This window comes from Mixophyes fleayi, chromosome 1 (genome assembly GCF_038048845.1).
Source record: "Mixophyes fleayi isolate aMixFle1 chromosome 1, aMixFle1.hap1, whole genome shotgun sequence".
Lineage (NCBI taxonomy): Eukaryota > Metazoa > Chordata > Amphibia > Anura > Limnodynastidae > Mixophyes > Mixophyes fleayi.
In genome coordinates this window covers 470,978-490,697 of record NC_134402.1, presented here as the reverse complement: position 1 = coordinate 490,697, position 19,720 = coordinate 470,978, and the positions used below count along the sequence as shown (strand labels likewise).

The 19,720-nt window shown below is 41.2% G+C and overlaps 1 protein-coding gene across 1 annotated transcript; it reads left to right on the top strand.

Annotated features, from left to right (window-relative positions):
- Positions 1-22: 22 nt before the first annotated feature.
- On the top strand, positions 23-16,675 carry MRPS21 (mitochondrial ribosomal protein S21). The gene is made up of 3 exons (XM_075187732.1): positions 23-124; positions 10,079-10,170; positions 16,262-16,675. Exons 2-3 carry the CDS (start codon positions 10,088-10,090, stop codon positions 16,440-16,442), a joined length of 264 nt encoding a protein of 87 aa, XP_075043833.1. The 5' UTR covers positions 23-124; positions 10,079-10,087; the 3' UTR covers positions 16,443-16,675.
- The last annotated feature ends 3,045 nt before the right edge of the window (positions 16,676-19,720 follow it).

The following is a 19,720-nucleotide window of genomic DNA, read 5'->3' as shown; positions in this document are numbered from 1 at the left end:
TACTAACGGGCATGGTGTATACCGCTCCGTGATTGGCTGGTGCTGTAATCCCGTCGTGCACCGCTGGAAGGTCGGCTGAATGGCGGCTCCTTAATAACATCTGACAGAGGAGAGGAGACTAAAGGTGATTTATAGTACATAGTGTGTCTTCTATTATATATATATATATATATATGTCTCCTGTATGCTGTCTTTTATTATATATATATATAAATATCCTGTATACTGTGTCTTCTATTATATATATATATATATATATATCTCTCTCTCTCTATATCCATCCATATATATCTCCTGTATACTGTGTCTTCTATTATCTCTCTCTCTCTCTCTCTCTCTCTCTCTCTCTCTCTCTCTCTCTCTCTCTCTCTCTCTCTCTCTCTCTCTCGTATACTGTGTCTTCTATTTTATATATATATATATATATGTGGATAGAGAGAGAGATAATAGAAGACACAGTATACAGGAGATATATATATATATATATATATATATATATATATATATATATATATTAGAAGACACAGTATACAGGATACATATATATATATATATATATATATATATATATATATAAACCCGTGCATGATACTCATGTATTCTTGTCAAATCAAGCTACTTAGGGTGTTAAAAAGGTTCTTGTCATGCATTTGGGTCTAGCTCAGGCCTCAACCACCAACCACTCCCCACTGTCACCCCCGGCAACCACCAACCACTCCCAACTGTCACTTCTCCTTCAAGAAATATATATATATATATATATATATATATATATATTTTTTTAAAATCTTTATAAACACTTTTAACAATCAACAAATTAAAAACATCTTAGTATACCAAATTTCAGCTCAGAGTAAAATTCAGGTTTTGAACACATTGCGTTCTTACCTGTTTATGACGCGTCTCCACCCTTTGTTGAGGAACCGAAATCCGTTGGTCTTGCGTATCATCGGCAACGAAACCTCAAAAGCTCACGAGCCCCCTATTTTATAAGTATGCGTGTTTGTGCGAATGTATGGTAAAAGACCAATTACTGTTGCTGCCACGTGTAGTGGATGCGTACGCCCTTTCACGCCGTAGCGTGCCCTTGTACGCCGTAGCGCACCGTACGCATCTTTTCAGACAAAGACAACCAAGTTTGCTCGACTTTAATTGAAATGACTTTATCCAATTTGCTGACTTCGACAGCTCCACCCTTTGATAGTGTAATAAACTATCACCCAATCACCGTTTCAAGTTCAGGATTATACAATACTTCTTCACAGACCATGATCTCAGTATCTGGTACCACCCTTTCAGTCTCGTTCTCAGTGTTACTCCTATGAGACCTTTTTCCACACTTCAACACAGTAGGAACACATTTGACAACTAAACCAATTGCTAAGATGACACCCAGTATAAGGAGAAAGAGCTTACCTACACTAGCAACCATTTCCTGTACCCACTTCCCCGGACCGGAGAACCATTTCACAGGGTTAAACCACGAGAACCAACCCGCCACCTTTTCCCCGACCTCATATAACGAAGAATTATGGCTCTTTCGAAATTCCCATTTCAGCTGCAAAATTTCATCCATCTTCCGGTCTATAACCTCTTTTAGGGTCATCCGTGTTATTAGTGATGTACGTGCAACATTTGACACCGAACTGGGTGGCCAGTGTCATACAGTACCCACCAGTAATAGAGGTGAGATAATTTAGTACCAGTCTATGTTGCACCAACTCCTTCTTGTACGCTTGTAGCTCCCTTCCAGTACACTTGAAAGTGTCATCATACATCTCAGTGATATTATCTATTAATTTAGCTAGGTCTTGGATATATTTAAAGTTTAATGTTCCCCGAGCGGTCCTGGTGAGATCTAGGGCTACCATAACTTGAAAACCAGCAGTTTCACTAATCAATTTTGTAGCTATGGGTTCCTCACCAGGAATCAGATTTCTCTTGCCACGGTGTTCATACTGTGTGTGTATGTATGGTGGTGATGTAGTCTTGTGAATACCAACCATTTCTTCATGAGTAATAGTCATGATTTCAGGAACCAGTTTAGCTAAGAAACACAAGCCCTTGGAACTCGGAGTCACCCAGGAATAAGCTTTCCTTCCACAAACAAAATACACATCATCAGGGAGAACATAAGGAACAGTATGCCCATTAATTATATCACATAGAGTTTTGATAAAACTACCCATGCCTAGTGTCTCCATTTGCTCTAGACACGTGTCGGCATGGATGACATTTTTACAATTATCTATAGAGACTTTTCCAATGGATACCTTCTTATGTTTGGTTATACGCCCTAATTTGTGACTTCCATCAACATTCCTGCCTATTGGTGAGTCTCCCTCTAAAATGAGTGTGGCGAGCCATTGTCTGATCTGATGGGTCAGCCTCCCAATTCTCCAGGCGCTTTGCATGAGATATATTTAGGCACAGCAAAGATCTGCCTATGGAGTATTGTCGAAGCTTCAGACTGTTATTGTACCTCCTGTCTATGGGCCTCCCCCCCCCCCCCCCTCAATTCGAGTACTTCGGATATGTTTAGAGGGAATGGCACTAGTCCTGTATTATGCTGCCCTTGCGGCACGTGAGAGCACACCCAACACTCGGTTTGGTTTAGCACCTTACCCACCAGGGAGTGATAATCCTCCAAAGGATGCCCGCCTATATTCAGAGTACTGGGGGACTGGCATCGTTGGATGCATCTCTCTTCAACTAGGGAGTCGCAAAACTTGCAGATACAATACTCATCAGACAATAGTCCCTCACCCTGCCTCCGAGTTCCTGAGCTAGCAGACCTTTTCATAACCCCTGGACCAAGCTTGATAATGGGCTGCTCTGTGTATTCTAATAACTTTTCCTCTGCCTCCATCTCATCCGTATCACTACCAGAACTCTCCTCCGTCCTCCATCCTCCTTCACAAAAATAGAATGTCCTAAAAAGAGTAAAAACAAGGAAAATCCTGGAACAAAAGAAAAACAAAAACCGCCACTCCATCGCTGTAAAGATAGTTCTGGGGCAACGTCTCTGGTTCAGGTGTCTCGACTGCAGGCTTTAGGTCTCCCGGAACAGACTCACAAGTGACAGATCTATGTCGTCGGTCTCAGTTTTATCTTGCACTTTCTCCGGATTATGGACTCTCCTGCAGTGGGTGGAATGGACCCAAGTGTCTCTCTCTGCAACCTTCAGTGATGTAGTACTGGTCAGCAGCACTTGGTACGGGCCTTCCCAACGGTCTGTTAAACAACCTGAACGTAAGAAATTGCGGATCATAACATAGTCTCCAGGTTCAACATCATGACAGTTCGTTTCTGGCATACCAGGTGACAGCATTTTTAGTTTTTGTTGTTGTTGCTTTAGCTGTCTACTCATTCTTATAAGATATTGTACAGTCACTTCATTATTACACTTCAAGTCGTCTTGTGGACTCACGATCAAATGAGGTTGTCGTCCGAACAGTATCTCAAAGGGGGACAGATTAAGAGGAGGTCTAGGAGTGGTCCGAATACTATGGTGGACCAATGGCAAAGCCTCTGGCCATGCCAACCCAGTTTCAGCCATTACCTTACCAAGCTTGTTCTTTATAGTACCATTTACTCTCTCCACCTTACCACTGGCTTGTGGTCGGTACGGGGTGTGAAGTCTGCTACCGATTCCAATGAGTTTACACATATTTTGGAAGATATCACCAGTAAAGTGGGTACCCCTATCACTTTCAATGATTCTAGGGATGCAAATCTACATACAAAGTCTTGTACAATTTTCTTTGCAGTGAACACAGCAGTATTAGTGGCTGCCGGATATGCTTCTACCCAACCGGAAAACACATCAATACACATTAACACATACTTTAAATTCCTGCACGGTGGTAATTGGATATAGTCCATTTGTATTACCTGAAAAGGTCCGTCTGTAGGAGGGATGTGGGATGGCTCAGTTGGAATAGTTTTCCCGACATTTTTCCTCAAACAAGTAAGACATGACATTGCCTTGTTACCGGCCTGAGACGAAAATCCGGGAGCACACCAGTATGCTCTCACCAGTTTGCACATACCTTCTTTAACCAGGTGAGTCAGACCGTGTGCTGCTTCAGCCAGGCTTGGATAGTACGTTCGGGGAGCTATGGGCTTACCTTGTCCATCCCTCCAGAGTCCTGAGGACTCTTGACCACATCCCTTCGCCTTCCAGACCGCCTTTTCCTACAGGGAACACAAATCTTGCATTTCAATTAATTTCTGCATGTCTAATGTCTGAAAAACCATCATAGTCTCGGTCGATACAGTCATAGGTTGCCCTGCTGCACATTTAGCAGCTTCGTCTGACCTGTTGTTGCCCAATGACACTGGGTCTTTTTCAAAGGTATGGGCTTTGCACTTTATGACGGCTACTGTTCTGGGTAACTGTATCGCTGTCAGAAGTCCTTTTATGTGTTGAGTATGCCACTGGCGTACCTGCTGCTGTCGTAAAGTTTCTAAGACGCCAAAGGGCCCCAAAATCATGCGTGTCAGTACTCTTGCCTAACTCATCATCGACCAGGGTCTCCTCACCTCCCACCCTTTGCGTCTCTAGAGACACATATGGAAGGCATGTAGCTGGATTTAAGGTGCTACATCGTTTGATGGTGATGTTTGAGGGTGCCATCAGGGCTAGTTCCTACTTTGTGAATCTAGCTGAAGAAACATGTCTGGTTTGGGCTGAATTTAACAGAGCTGATACAGCATGGGGTGTATAGATAGTTGAATTATGTCCTAATACTACGTCCTCGCTCTTACTTACCAGAAGAGCCGTTGCTGCTACACTTCTGAGACATGTTGGGAGTGATCTTGCCACATTGTCTAATTGTGCACTGTAGTATGCTATCGGTCTGCTAGCGTCACCATGTTTCTGTGCGAGGACACCTGCTGCACAACCATCAGCTTCTGTACAAAATAGCTCAAAAGGCTTTTCATAATCAGGTATTCCCAATGCAGGTGCTTTAGTCAGACTATCTTTAAGATTAAAGAACGCTTGCTCTGACTCCTCTGTGTGTACGACACGTTCTGGTTTTGAGGAGGAGACTAGCTCCTGCAATGGTAATGCCAGAATAGAAAAACCTGGGATCCAGGATCTACAGTATCCACACATCCCCAGGAAAGTACGACTCTGCTTCTGGCTCTGCGGCAGAGTCATGTGTTGTATGGCCTCAATCCTGTCGGTTGTCAGGTGTCTTAGCCCCTTAGTGAGGCAGTGTCCTAAGTATTTGACCTTAGTCTGACATGGCTGTAATTTATCCTTTGCCACCTTGTGCCCTGTTTGTGAAAGATGAAGCAACAACAATTTAGTATCATGTAAACATGACATAAAAGAATCAGAGCACAGCAACAAATCGTCCACATATTGAATTAGAACAGACCCATTGTGGGGTTGAAAGGATTGCAAACAGTCATGTAAGGCTTTGGAGAAAATACTGGGGCTGTCAATGAACCCCTGGGGTAGTCTGGTCCATGTGTATTGCACTCCCCTGTATGAGAATGCAAAAAGGTATTGGCAGTCAGGGTGAAGAGGGACTGAGAAGAAAGCAGAACATAGATCAATGACAGTAAAATGACTGGCAGACGGTGGAATCTGCATGAGGATGACAGCTGGATTCGGCACTACGGGGAATTGGCTCTCAACAACTTTATTAATTCCCCTTAAGTCCTGGACTAATCTATAGCCCCTCCCCCCACACTTCTTCACAGGGAAAATGGGACTATTTGCTGTACTGGCTGTACGAATTAAAATCCCTTGTTGTAACAGCCTCTCAATAACAGGATATACCCCTAGTTCCACCTCCGGTTTTAATGGATACTGTGGGATTTTTGGAGCTATCCTACCACTTTTTAGATTGACCATGACAGGCTACGTTTGCCATCAGTCCAGTGTCCTGTCCATCTCTGGTCCATAGGGAACCTGGTATTCCCAGCAACATCCCCTTTACTTGAGATGGACTGTGTTCTATAGCGGTAGAGTGTAACATTAACCTTTGAGGGGTGTCCAATATATCCTGTACCTCATGTGCGACCTTCCCTGGTATATCTAGGAACACACCATCTGAAGTACAGTATATGACACATCCCATTTTACATAACAAGTCTCTTCCCAGCAAGTTAGTAGGAGCCGCTGCAGCCAAGAGAAACGAATGCTTAGTATGCAGAGGCCCGATAGTAACTTCAGCGGGTTTAGTTAGAGGATAATGTAACACTTTTCCCGTTACCCCCATAGCTGGAATAGTTTTACTGGTCACCTGTAGGTTGAAAGGAGAGGTTATCACAGATCGGGCTGCCCCTGTATCTACAAGAAAGGTTTGTTTCCTACCAGCTATGTCAACTATCATTGTTTGTTCTTCACTCTGACTCTTAACCTCACTGGCTGTAGTCTACAGGTATGACCTGACCCCTAGCGCTGACTATTGCTTTCCCGCGCAGCATTTTGAGAATCTACTGTGATGCCTCTCCAATTAGGTAATGTGGTTTGTACTCTTGTCTTTAAATTTTCTCTAAGGCCATCCATTAATACTCCTACAGCTACCTCTCTGTGATGTGGGTCCTCGCCTATGTTGGATATCCCAGTAAACTGTGTTATCGCTGCTATAGCTCTAGCAAAGTAATCTGAGGCTGTTTCACTATCCTTTTGTTTTATGGTGAAAATCTTACTCCAATTTACTACTACTGGAAAACAGATGGCTAAGTGTTTGACAATTTGTTCTATATTCCGTTGGTTAATCTCATCAGTCAAGGTTTCATCTTCCTCCAACAAACAATCTTCAATAAATTTTTGTATGTTAGTATTGGGAGGAAGACACGCCCTCAACACTACCCGCCAATCCTTACTGGTTGGTTCGTGAGCATTTCCTAAATCTTTAACAAATTTCTGACACTTTGCCAACTCTTTTCTAGCATCTGGGAATTCAGTCATAATGGAACGTAATTCTGATCTAGTCCAGGGACAATGCATTGGAACATTTCTTAAAGGAACTACACCATCCTTATCCGCCTTCCCATTGGGAACTGATATTGTGCGGACTGGGTACGCACCCACTGGTTCACTGTCTTCAGAAGTCACTACCGGATCTGCTGTTTCAAGATTTAGACTGCTATCACTCCTAGTGATCACACTACTCTCACCTATCTCAGCCATTGCTCCTTTCCCATACTTACGCTGAACCTCTAGCATATTAACAGCATGAGCAATGGCCGAAATCACAGTGGGTTTATCTTTATCTTCTGATACACTTGTTTTAAACTGGCTTAGAACAGGATATAATTTAGCAATTTTCCTTTTTTCAGTTTTAATAACAGCTGTACTTATCGCTCCCGCCACATAAGGTGGCGGGGGCGCGCTTGCTCTGCGTTCGCCACGCTTCTCAACGGCTACTTCCGCCGTGCGCGTGCTTTTTGCCACGCCTACTTCCGCTGTGCATTCTTTGCTATGCCACGTGTTACCTTCCATTTGCCACAATTTTAAACAATCATTATTTCTATTTCTCTTTTTCGTTGACTTAATCAACCATACTTTCTTTTACAGTATTTAGTACCTCTGCATTAAAACTCCCTATTGTTGGGAAAGGCCTATCACAAGCTTTGGTCATCTTGACCCACGTGTCGCAATACGCAGTTGCGTATGCACTATATTTCTTACACATGAGAAATCTCGCTGAACCAATAGGACCTTCCTTAGGCAGTACACTGGCCATCTCTAGCGTATGCTTAGCACCCATGTTGAACAACACCAATCTACACGGAACACACACACCGCAATGCTCTGTTCCTTCCGGCCAACAATACTCTTCTCTGTGGAAAACACAGACACACCGCAATGCTCTGTTCTTTCCACCCAACAATTTCAAACCTGTTGCTACAATCACTGCTAGAGATCTCTAATGCCCCTGTGAACGTATTTCCAAATAGCCGCGTCCACTCGCTTTCTCTTGTTCCGAACAAGAATCCCTAATACAAAAATAGTTCCTCGATAGGCCGGCTATCTCAAATTCCTGTTGAGTTTATTATCGCTGGGAGCACAAGTTGATAAAATCAGCCAGCCTTTCCAGTATAATTCCTCCTAGCTGCTTCACCAATTCGCACTAAAGATGCGGTTAGATCGCACTGCCTACCAATACTAATTATTAGCAAACCTTGCGATCTATTGGTAGCGCTTTGCGAAAACCCGGTTTTCGCATTCGGTATACCTGCCCTGTATACCGTCCTTTAGTTGGGCAATCCGCCTCGTCAGACAGCAACTGAGTACAATGAATAATGAACAGTGTATCTACATTACAAAATCACACACTATACACATTTTCTGCGCAGAAAATCAAGTTCCCAACAACAGTAATAATGTCCCAGAGGTTTTCACAAGTAATTATACTATGCACATATAATAACTATCAAAACGATTGTTTAACCACGTGGCAAATCTACCGGAAGTTCGCGTACGCACAGCAGGAAATACACATACACTAAGCAATGCAATACAGTTAAAACGCACAATGACAGAAAGAAGAAACAGTTTTCTCTTTTGTCCCTAGGTTCTAGTTAGCGTGCCCTAGACAATGCAAAACGGACATTCGGTTTCACAACACAGAGTAAAATTCAGGATTTGAACACATTGCGTTCTTACCTCTTTATGACGCGTCTCCACCCCTTGTTGAGGAACCGAAATCCGTTGGTCTTGCGTATCATCGGCCACGAAACCTCCAAAGCTCACGAGCCCCCTATTTTATAAGTATGCGTGTTTGTGCGAATGTATGGTAAAAGACCAAATACTGTTGCTGCCACGTGTAGTAGCTGCTGTACGCCCTTGTACGCCGTAGCGTGCCCTTGTAGGTTCTGTTCAAGTCTTTTTTTTTTTTTTTTTTTCTTTAGTATTCGCTCCATAAGACGCACACACTTTTTCCCCCACTTTTTTGGGGGGGAAAAAGTGCGTCTTATGGAGCGAAAAATACGTTGTGTGTGTATATATGTGTGTATATGTGTGTGTGTGTGTGTGTGTATATGTATATGTATATGTATATATATATATATATATATATATATATATATATATATATATATATATATATATATATAGTGTGTGTGTGATACCTCTAGTGTAATATAGGAGAACAGACAGTGCACATTACAGTATATAGTAGAAATTATGTGTGTGTGTATATATATATATATCTCGTATATACTCGAGTATAAGTCGACCCGAATATAAGCCGAGGTACCTAATTTCACCACAAAAAACTGGTAAAACTTATTGACTCGAGTATAAGCCTAGGGTGGGAAATGTAGCAGCTACTGGTAATTTTTTTATATTTATTCATTATTATGTTTTTAATTTACATCTCTATATGCATTTTTATATCATGTGTGTTGTTTGCTTGTCGTCTAAGTAATGGATTGTTAACCTATTTATGACTTTCCAAAATGTATTTTGCGCACCTATACACTGTGGTGAAAAGGCTTTAACATGTTTAAATGGTTGAAAGATGTTACAATTACCTTGGTGGTGTAAGAGGGTTCAGGGTGCATTGAGTGGCGTTAGGCCATCGCTCCAGTATGTGGTGTGCCACGGAAATCCTCTATCCTTATGGTTCAGTGTGGATTCCGTGGGACTTGGGGGTGTTGCCTGCCTTCCATGCTCCAGAGTTCCACGAAAAAGGAAGGCAGCGATGGGAACAGCTACAGTAAATCTCAAGCAGGCACTGCGCTGCGCCCTAGAGTCTCTAGGGAGCAAAGCTCCACAGCCGAGTTTCTGGCTACAGCCTTTTCCTTCCCCCGCAGTGGAACGCATGTGCGTCCCACCAACAGGAAGTTCGGCATTTGGAACGCAAGTTTGCGTTCCAAATGCCGAACTTCCTGTCAGTGGAACGCACATGCGTTCCACTGCGGAACTTAACAACTGAGGGACCGGACACCAGGTAAGTTCACCCGTGTATAAGCCGAGGGGGCCTTTTTCAGCATACAAAAATGTGCTGAAAAACTCGGCTTATACACGGGTATATACACGGTTACAGATTACATGGCTGCAGTAGACTTGTATGAAGGTGACATTTATATGCTCTCTATTCCGTAGTGTCAGAGGATGTCGAACCATCTGCGATTTATCGCCCGGACGGTCCTGGTGCAGAATGGAAATGTAGATGCAGCTTACAAGGCTCTGAACAGGTAACATAAACGTATTTTCTCTTGTGCAGAGATCTCCAGGGCTTTCCCAATGTCGTCACGTACAGTTACTGGAAGGGAATGGAGCAGGCGGTGTTTAGATAACTGCAGTGTTGTGGTAACGCTCCCCGATGTGAGCAGCATCACTAGTGAGTACAGGGTTAATGGAAACAGTCCTACCATTGTCACACCAGCCTCGCTGTGTACAGCAGCATTATTACTAAACCAATGCCATTCTGAAAGGGGCTGTAGAGTTATATTGAATTAATTTGGGGGAATACAACAAATACATAATTGATATGTGAGATCTCTTATTGGTCACTTGGGAGAGATTTATCCACTGCTGTCAATTAGACCATATCGGAGATGTAGCTATTTTCTAAATTACTGATGGCTTCTCTTTTATTATCCATTTTATTTGTTTTACATTTGTTCTACATGTGTACAATGCCCCATGTCCTCTTTCTAATGGTACGGGCAGCTGCATAGTGCTAAAACCATAAAATCACTGGTGACTCCGATGCAGCCCTCTACTCCTTGGCCCTTGATCCTTATGTGAGCCAATCAGAACATGTAGTCATCAAACAGGAAACAGAGATGGGCTCCTAATCGCAACAATCCACTCACTCTAATATGTAATCAAATGAATAAATACTGCCACCATGTGAGTTAGATAAAAACTCCAGTATGTAATCCATACAGTCCTGCACAGAATACCTCCAAATCACATCTCCTCAGTCTCCTCCCAAGGATCGTATATATGCAAAATCAAACAAACACAATATATCCTGGTGCGACTCTGTATGACTGAAAAACATATCTGTACGTTTCAAAATCTTTTTTCCCAATGGGTACGGTGACTATATAAGACAATGAAGAGCTATTTACTCCACCCCTCTTGTGAATTCACTTACAAGATGTCCACTATAAATCAGCGTTGTATATATGGATTATGTAGTCTGGATTTCCCACTTGTAAAAGACATTCAAAAGAGGTCAATTACAAGTCAGTGTTGTAAAACATAATGTTCTCTACTCAGGAAGATTATAGGTTGAATTCCCGTCTGGGTCCTGCTTTACTCCATATACAAGAAAAAATGCCCCCAATAGTGCATTATCATTTAACAATATCCCAATAAAAGATACACAACACTTGAAAAACACACTTAATCCCTAGCTGGAGACGTAACCACATGTATCAGATGCACTCTTACCCTAATGTACATGTCAGGTAAGTCGGCTTCCTTCTGTGCTAGTATCAGAGATAAGTGCACCGTCCTCTATTGTGTGTGGTCTCCAACTAACTGATTAGTTTCCAGTCAAAGGAATCTTTATCAAGACCTATGGGATCTTACAGTGCACACATCAATGTACAACATCCTCGGCCAATCACGAAATACATAGACCAGGTGTCACCTTACTAATTAGTATGTTACCTATATAACACTTCTCATTCCTTCTGACAGAAGTTAACAAATAAAAAGAAGACCAATGATGTTATCTTTGCGGTTTCTGTCATATATTTATATTCTGTCATACATATATTTATTCATATATTTATATACATATTGCTACTAAGTTGGGGGGAACTGGGAGGGTCAGGGACAACTAGATATTCTTTAACTTCATCTGAAATAATTCTCTCCTTTCTGTATTCCTCTATAAATACATTTCATTTCTTAGAAATGTGATCAGATGGGTCACAAATTTATTTATATATATATATATATATATATATATATATATATATATATATATATATATATATATATATATATATATATATATATATATATATATAATTTGTTTTCCGGCCCCCTATATTCTTCTTGCTCTCAGATGTGTCTATTACCATGAAGAATGTAGTAAAGAAAATTAAATAAGAAAAAGGAAGACAATGTATTTTTTCCATCAGACCATCTCCTTATTTTATGCATAACAAGGATTATTCTCACATATAAGAAAATACCGTATTAAAGGAATAATTTGGGCTGAAGGCTAAAATCTATTATGTACAATAATTCCCCTAAATATGTAATTCCCCTAAAGAGCGTTATTGGTGTTTGATTGGTACCATGTGTAGAAGATGTTTTGTATCTGCTCCACATCTACAGGGGTTTAGAAAGAGGTAGAAATAATCCAAGTTTTCATGTTCCCTACAACAGGTCTGAGTTATTCTAAAACATCCTCTCGTTCAGTAGAGACGGCGTCTTTTAAATCCCTATGGAGATTAAGTACATTACAATACTGACCAGCAGCAGTCTGGGCAGTGGATTGGTGATTTGAAGGAAACGGTATCTGTCATTATTATTATTATTATCCTTTATTTGTTAGACGCCACAAGGTCTCCGCAGCGCCGGTGTCATCTAAGTTCCACTAGGTTGCAAGGGGTTAATTACAATACTCACCAGTGTTACCACCTCACGGTGGAGCTGTCTATGTTTATTGTGGTAACTAAATGATGACTTAGATTTACCTTCTGCGCTGTATCAGTTTCCGTTCAGGGCTGTTGTAAAATAACGGAGTTCACTAAAGTAACAGGTTTTTGTTTTAGATCGAAGAGACGATTTCTTTTATTTTGAAACCTGATTAGCAACTTTAATGCAATATGTATATAAATAGAGGGGAAGTTCTATGACAGAAGTAGCAAAGATAACATCATTATTTGTACTCCGCCACCTTGTCTATTCTCTCGACTGTCTATCTGTGGTTCCTTCTTATCAGACCCCGGCGTCTGGGCACTCGTTGTACAAGGATAGTCTCTGCCACCACCAGACCTTCACCGGCCCCTGGAACCGCTTGCTCGGGTGGTTGGTATATCTGCTGCAACGCCTCTTTGCTGATGGCAGTCTGGTTCCTTCTTACCACTTATTATAGATCAGGACTGCTAGTAGGGAGCACTGGGTTCACAGCGCAGCTGTGGAACTGATTCTCAGTAAGTCATAGGAATTGGAGCAGGTAAATAGGCGTCATGCAGGATCTTCAAGCAGTAATGGTCAATTGCTCTTAAAGGGTCCTCCCCTGATCGGGCAGCACCCCATTTTCATCATACCCTAGCAACTGCCCTGGATCAAGTGGCTCCAGCGACACTACATACTTCGCATATAATTCGTTGCAAACCGTGGCACACTACAGTAACACGAACTCTACAAAAACTTTCTCGTAAAGCAGAACGTCACTGGCGTAAATCTTGTGCCTCTATTGATTTTGTCACATATACTGATATCTCCACACTGCTAAACAAACCTACTTCAAATCTCTCATCTATGCTCAGGCTTCTAACCCCAAACGCCTCTTTACCACATTTAACTCTCTTCTGAATCCTCCTGCCCCAAATCCTCCAACTAACATCAGTGCCCAGGATGTTGCTTCCTATTTCAAGGACAAAATTGATAAGATCAGGCTTGAAATGGTATCATCTCCCTTGACAAGCAATCGGCTCAATTCCTTTGTAGCATCCTCTGACACTTTCTCTTCATTTGATCCCACAAATTAAGAAGTTTCTGCTCTCTTCTCATCTTCCTACTCTACCTCCTGTCCTCTTGGTCCCATTCCCTCACAAATTGGTATGTCCCTGTCTCCTGTTCTCATTTCCCCTCTAACTAACATCTGTAATCTCTCTCTTTCTACTGGTATTTTTCCATCACTATTCAAGCATGCAGTGATTACTCCCATTTTAAAAAAACAGAATTCTGACCCAAACTCTCTCATAAATTACCGCCCCATCTCCCAGCTCCCATGCCCCTCCAAGCTTCTCGAGAGAATTGCCTACACTCGCCTCACACACTTTCTTACAGCAAACAACCTGTTGGATCCTCTTCAGTCAGGCTTTCGCTCTCAATACTCCACAGAGACTGCACTGACCAAGGTTGTCAATGATCTGATCACAGCAAAAAATAACAACCATTACTCTCTTCTAATTCTCCTGGATCTCTCTGCTGCATTTGACACTGTTGACCACTCTCTCCTCATACAAACACTACAATCCCTAGGTCTTGAAGGCACTGTCTTATCCTGGTTCTCATCCTACCTATCTAATCGCTCTTTCAGTGTTAATTTCTCTGGATCCACCTCTGCTCCGCTTCCTTTATCAGTTGGAGACCACAAGGATCAGTCCTAGGTCCTCTGCTGTTCTCTATCTACACCACTTCTCTTGGGAAACTAATAAGCTCCTTTGGATTTCAGTATCATCTCTATGCGGATGATACACAAATCTATCTATCCTCTACTGATCTTTCACCATCTGTGTTGTCTCGCGTTACTGACTGTCTTTCTGCCATTTCATCTTGGATGTCTTCTCACCAACTCAAACTCAATCTTTCAAAAACTGAATTAATAATATTCCCACCCAAACACGGAAGCTTCCTGCGCTTCCTGCCTGACATTTCTATCTCTGTTTATAACATGACCATAAATCCCACCCCGCAAGCTCGTTGCCTAGGTGTAATCCTTGATTCACAACTGTCATTTATTACCCACATCAACTCTATATCTAAATCATGTTACATACACCTAAAGAACATTTCCAGAATATGCACATATCTGACACAAGACACCTTAAAAACATTAATTCATGCACTTATCATCTCCCGCATCGACTATTGCAATTGCCTCCTTACTGGTCTTCCCAAAGTCAGACTTGAAACCCTACAATCTATTTTGCACGCAGCGGCTAGATTGATTTTCCTTACTAACCGTTATTTCTCTGCTGAGCCACTCTGTCAGTCTCTACATTGGCTGCCTGTATTTCAATGAATCCAATATAAAATTCTTCTACTAACATACAAGGCCATCAACAAAATTGCACCGACATACATTTCCTCACTGGTCTCGAAATATCTCCCAACTCGACACCTCCGTTCTGCACAAGATCTACGTCTCTCCTCCACTCTCATCACATCCTCCCATTCCCGGTTACAGGACTTTTTCCGGGCTGCACCCAATTTGTGGAATTCCCTCCCACGCACAATAAGACTTTCCTCTAGTCTTCAAACCTTCAAGCGTTCACTGAAAACTCACCTCTTCAGACAAGGTTATGATATTCCTCAACCACCATCTTAATTTCCCTAGATTACCCTATTACCATCCTCTACACAGCTAACGCAAGACAACAACCCTCTGACCAACATTGCAACACACACAGCCCACTCAATACATTTACCTTTGCGTTCTAGCTGGTCCAGTGTGCAATACGATGTAGCACATGCCCTTGTGTTTCTAACTCCCATTGTCCCATAGATTGTAAGCTGCGAGCAGGGTTCTCTTACCTCTCTGTCTGTATGTATTACCCAGTATTGTATTATTAATGTTTGTTCCCAATTATAAAGCGCTACGGAATTTGCTGGCGCTATATAAATAAATGTTGATGATTATAAGGACTGTTACACACTGGTTAGAGTATTAGTGATCTCCAGAAGTACAGACAGAGTATTTAATGGAGTACCTTTTATGTGGACAATATATTTATATAAATAAGATGATATCTAGAACAGGAGACACACTGTGATATTAGAGGTAAGAAGGACAGAGGGATATGATAGATAAGTAATAATAGGGATCAGGAAGACCGTATTTATATAAATAACACGATATATAGAACATGAGACGCACTGATTTTCCATCTTTGTTGGAGCTTACCTTACCCCCGCTGATAGTAATGCACCCTCCCAACTGTCCCAATCTCCACTCTAAGCCAAACTCGCTTCTCTTGTTTCAGCTGTGCCCTCTTCCAATTAGAATATAAGCTCTCTCATGAGCAGGGTCCTCCATACCCTTTGTTTTCATGTATCTTGTCTGCACTGTGGTGCCTACAGTAATAATAATATATGTATAGGAATACCGAGCTGGCTACACAGTTGTAATACGCGCCTTTCATGGGTTGCTAAGATAGACAACATGTCTTATCTCTGCACTGTACTTTTTTTTTAAAGGTTTAGAGAACATGACTTGCATGCTGCAGCTGGAGAAGACAGGACTATGTTTAGAACAACGGGCTTTAAATTGCTAAACAATAATAATTATTGAAAAGGTTAAGGCATGGAGTCACGTGTTTGTTCTGGCGTGGATTGACCATGTCTGTATGTCTTTCTAAACAGGATCCTTACTACGGACGGGATCATCGAAGAAGTCAAGCAGAGACGTTATTTTGAGAAGCCATGTGTTAAAAGAAGGAGGATAAAATATGAGACCTGTAAACGCATCTATAACTCAGAGATGGCACGAAAGATCTCATTCCTAAGCCGTAAAACTCGGCAGGACCCTTGGCCTGGGTGCTAAAAGAAAGCTTAAATATGTATGACTTATACATGAGGAATGGTGATATTACACTGACACAGCAGTCGGGTCTTCGTGTTCTTGTATTCATCCTAAGGCTGAGGGCTCTCCGGCTCATTATGCTGGATTGGTGCCCATTGTCCTTGTCTCTGTTCAATATGACAGATTATATTGGAATGTATCTCACCTCCTCTATATCACAGTGTAGGTTATTGAATAAAACATTTTTCTTATTACTTTCGGTGTACTTGATTTTAAGTCATATGCATGTCTTATTGTAGTGAATAAATATTAAAATATGGGATGTTTTTCAGCGCTACTGGAATCCCAAATAAACAGCAATTACTAACTCAAAATATTGTAGAGGTCCAGAGCATGCAAAGGCTTTGCAGATTTTCAATCACATTCTATTGAAAATGAACTTGCATTAACAATGCTACCAGTGTTCCCGTAGCAGGTTCTTGTAAAGAAGTCCGTCTTCTAGTGCTGGGGATATCAGGTGTACGGCATAAACACTGATAGAGCAGGGAATCCGCCTTCACCTTCCAATGAGAATATCATCAGTGTTCCCATAGTAGTTGCTTATAGAGAGGACCGTCTCCAAATGTCAAAATATAAGCGTTCCGGAAGTGTGCGTTGCAAAGCGTGGAGTACTGAGCGAGCCCCGACAAATTTGGTTGGGGCGATAAGTACAGCCGATGCCAAAAATGTAAAAACTGTAACCAGTAACTTGTATGTTGTATTAAGTCATGTTAAAAGTAATGTTTTAGAAGAAGGAAATGTACCCACCATCAGTTCGGCCATTGCCCATGCTGGTAATGTGAAAGCGGCACAACACGGACAAGGAAAATGAACGGTCCCACCAGCAAGGGCAGCGGCTGAAAGTGGTGAGAATAATGTAAAGGTTAACAGAGAGGGGGACATCCATTATACTGCAACCACAATTCCAGCAACTAGTTTAGAATGTAGTGATTTAGTAAGTTTGCATCCTGTCCGCACAATAGCAGTTCCCAATGGGAAGGCGGACAGAGACGGTGAAGTTTCCTTAAAACAGGTAGCAAAGCATGATCCATGGACTAGATCTGATATGTTTTCAATTATGTCTGATTTCCCTGATCCTAGAAAAGATTTTGCCAAGTGTCAGAAGTTTATTAGATATTATGGTAATGTGTATTAGCCAACTAATAGCGGTTGGCGAGTAGTGTTGAAGGCCTGTCTTCCTCTCAATACTGATATACAAAAGTTTATTAAGGATTGTATGTTGGAGGAGGATAGATCCTCAACAGAGGGTGACGACCATGAAAATATTAACCGCATAATTTCTCAGTTGGCCTTATGTGGTAGTGGACTGGAGTAAAATTTTCACTATCAAACAGGATAGTGAAAATGCAGTGGACTATTTTTCCAGGGCTCTAATAGCGATGGCCAAATACACTGGGTATCAGACATAAAATATAATGTACACTACAGAGAGGTTTACTGTTTGTCTTAATGGATGGCCTCGGAAAATTTGAAAAGCAGGGTGCAAACTTCATTACCACACTGGAAAGCAATCACTGTAAATGTTCTCAGGAAGTCAGCTATAGGACACGATAGAAGAATAAATAAACAGAAAGACACTAAGTGATAGGGTAATGGTGGTAATTATGCCAGTGCTAGAGGGACTGCACACACGACCACAGTATAATAACACCTGGAATGAGGAAAGGAAATGACATGAGCTGAGGAAATGTTTTCAATGCAATAAAATAGGACACCTAGCAAAAGATTGTTCAGACATGACAAGGATGTGTTTTTACTGCCTTAAAAAGGGACACATGAGTAGGTACTGTAAAGAGAGAAAAAGGGATACCTGGGTTGGAAATCGCAGTGACCTCCACAAAAAAGGCAAAAACAGGGGTATAGATGTTTCTTCCAGTAAATATCTCTTAATGGTACGCAACATCTTTGGTGATCTAGTACTTGATGTTTTTTTCACTCCAGTGAGTTAATGGAGTAAATATGGAAAAATAAGCAAAGAAATATTGGGGGGTATTCAATTAGCCTTGATTTCGCGATTTCGATAATATTTAATGCGTTTTCGCGTTAGCATAGAGTGCACACGATTCAATTCCCCTTATTTTACGCGTTTAAGTCGGAAATAAACATGTTACGCAAAATCTTACCAAGCCCATAGAACAAGTGCAGGCAGGCTATTCAAATGTAAATTTTCGCTTTAACGCATGTCCAACAAAATCGCGTTTAGTCATGTTTTCGATCGCACCATTGAAGGTCTTTTAAAAGCGTTAATGATTCCTTTAATGTCCAAACTTATTTTAATATGGGGCTTTTTTGATAATATTCTCATTAAACTTCTCTAACTTGATAATTGTGTAATAAAAATAACTTTAATCCCATGAAAATAAAAAAGTTTGTAAAATGATATTTAAATACACCCTCTTTAGAAAAAAGCAAATGGTATAGCCCACTGGATTAAAATTAAAAACATTAGTTTCATTTCTCATTCAACTGACCTGAGAGAAAATATTAAAGAGGAGACTGAGACAACTGTTTGGTTTTGTATATCTAAAATTTATATCTAGCAGATAGTTAAGGATTTTTATTTCTATAAAATTGTTAATATCTAGCATTATTTATAGTTAAAAACTGTTAATAGTTTAATATCTAGCAGTATTTATACTGCTAGGTAGTTAATTAATAATAATAGTTAATTAATACTTTAATTAATACTTAAATTTATTTATTTTTTTATAAGAAATTTACAAAGGCATTAGTAATGGAGCCATTTTCAATAAACGTTTGGCAGTTTATGTATGCAGCATGTATTGATGAATGTGCACATGCTGGTTTGCTTGTTGAGGGAGAGGAAAGAAATACTTTGGAAATAGAGGAGAATGTAGATGTGCATGTGGCTGCAAGTGAGGGAGAGAATGCTGTGGCTCCATTACTTGATGCAAGGGTTCGGGTCCCACGGCCCCGTCTGTACCGCACACGTCGGTTACTTGATGGGGTCCCTGAGGATGAGGTGATAAGATTATATCGCCTATCCTCAGTTGCAATTTATTCTTTATATGGCCTCCTTAAAGAGGACCTGGAACCAACAGTCCCCACAAACCATGCTGTGCCTGGATTGGCAAAGCTGCTTGGGGCATTGCATTTTTTAGCGTCGGGAACCTTTCAACCGACATTGTCCGTAATTGCGGGTTTCTCCCAACCCACATTTTCACGGAGTTTGTTCCAGGTCCTTAAAGCCATGAAAAAACATACTAGGGAATTTATTA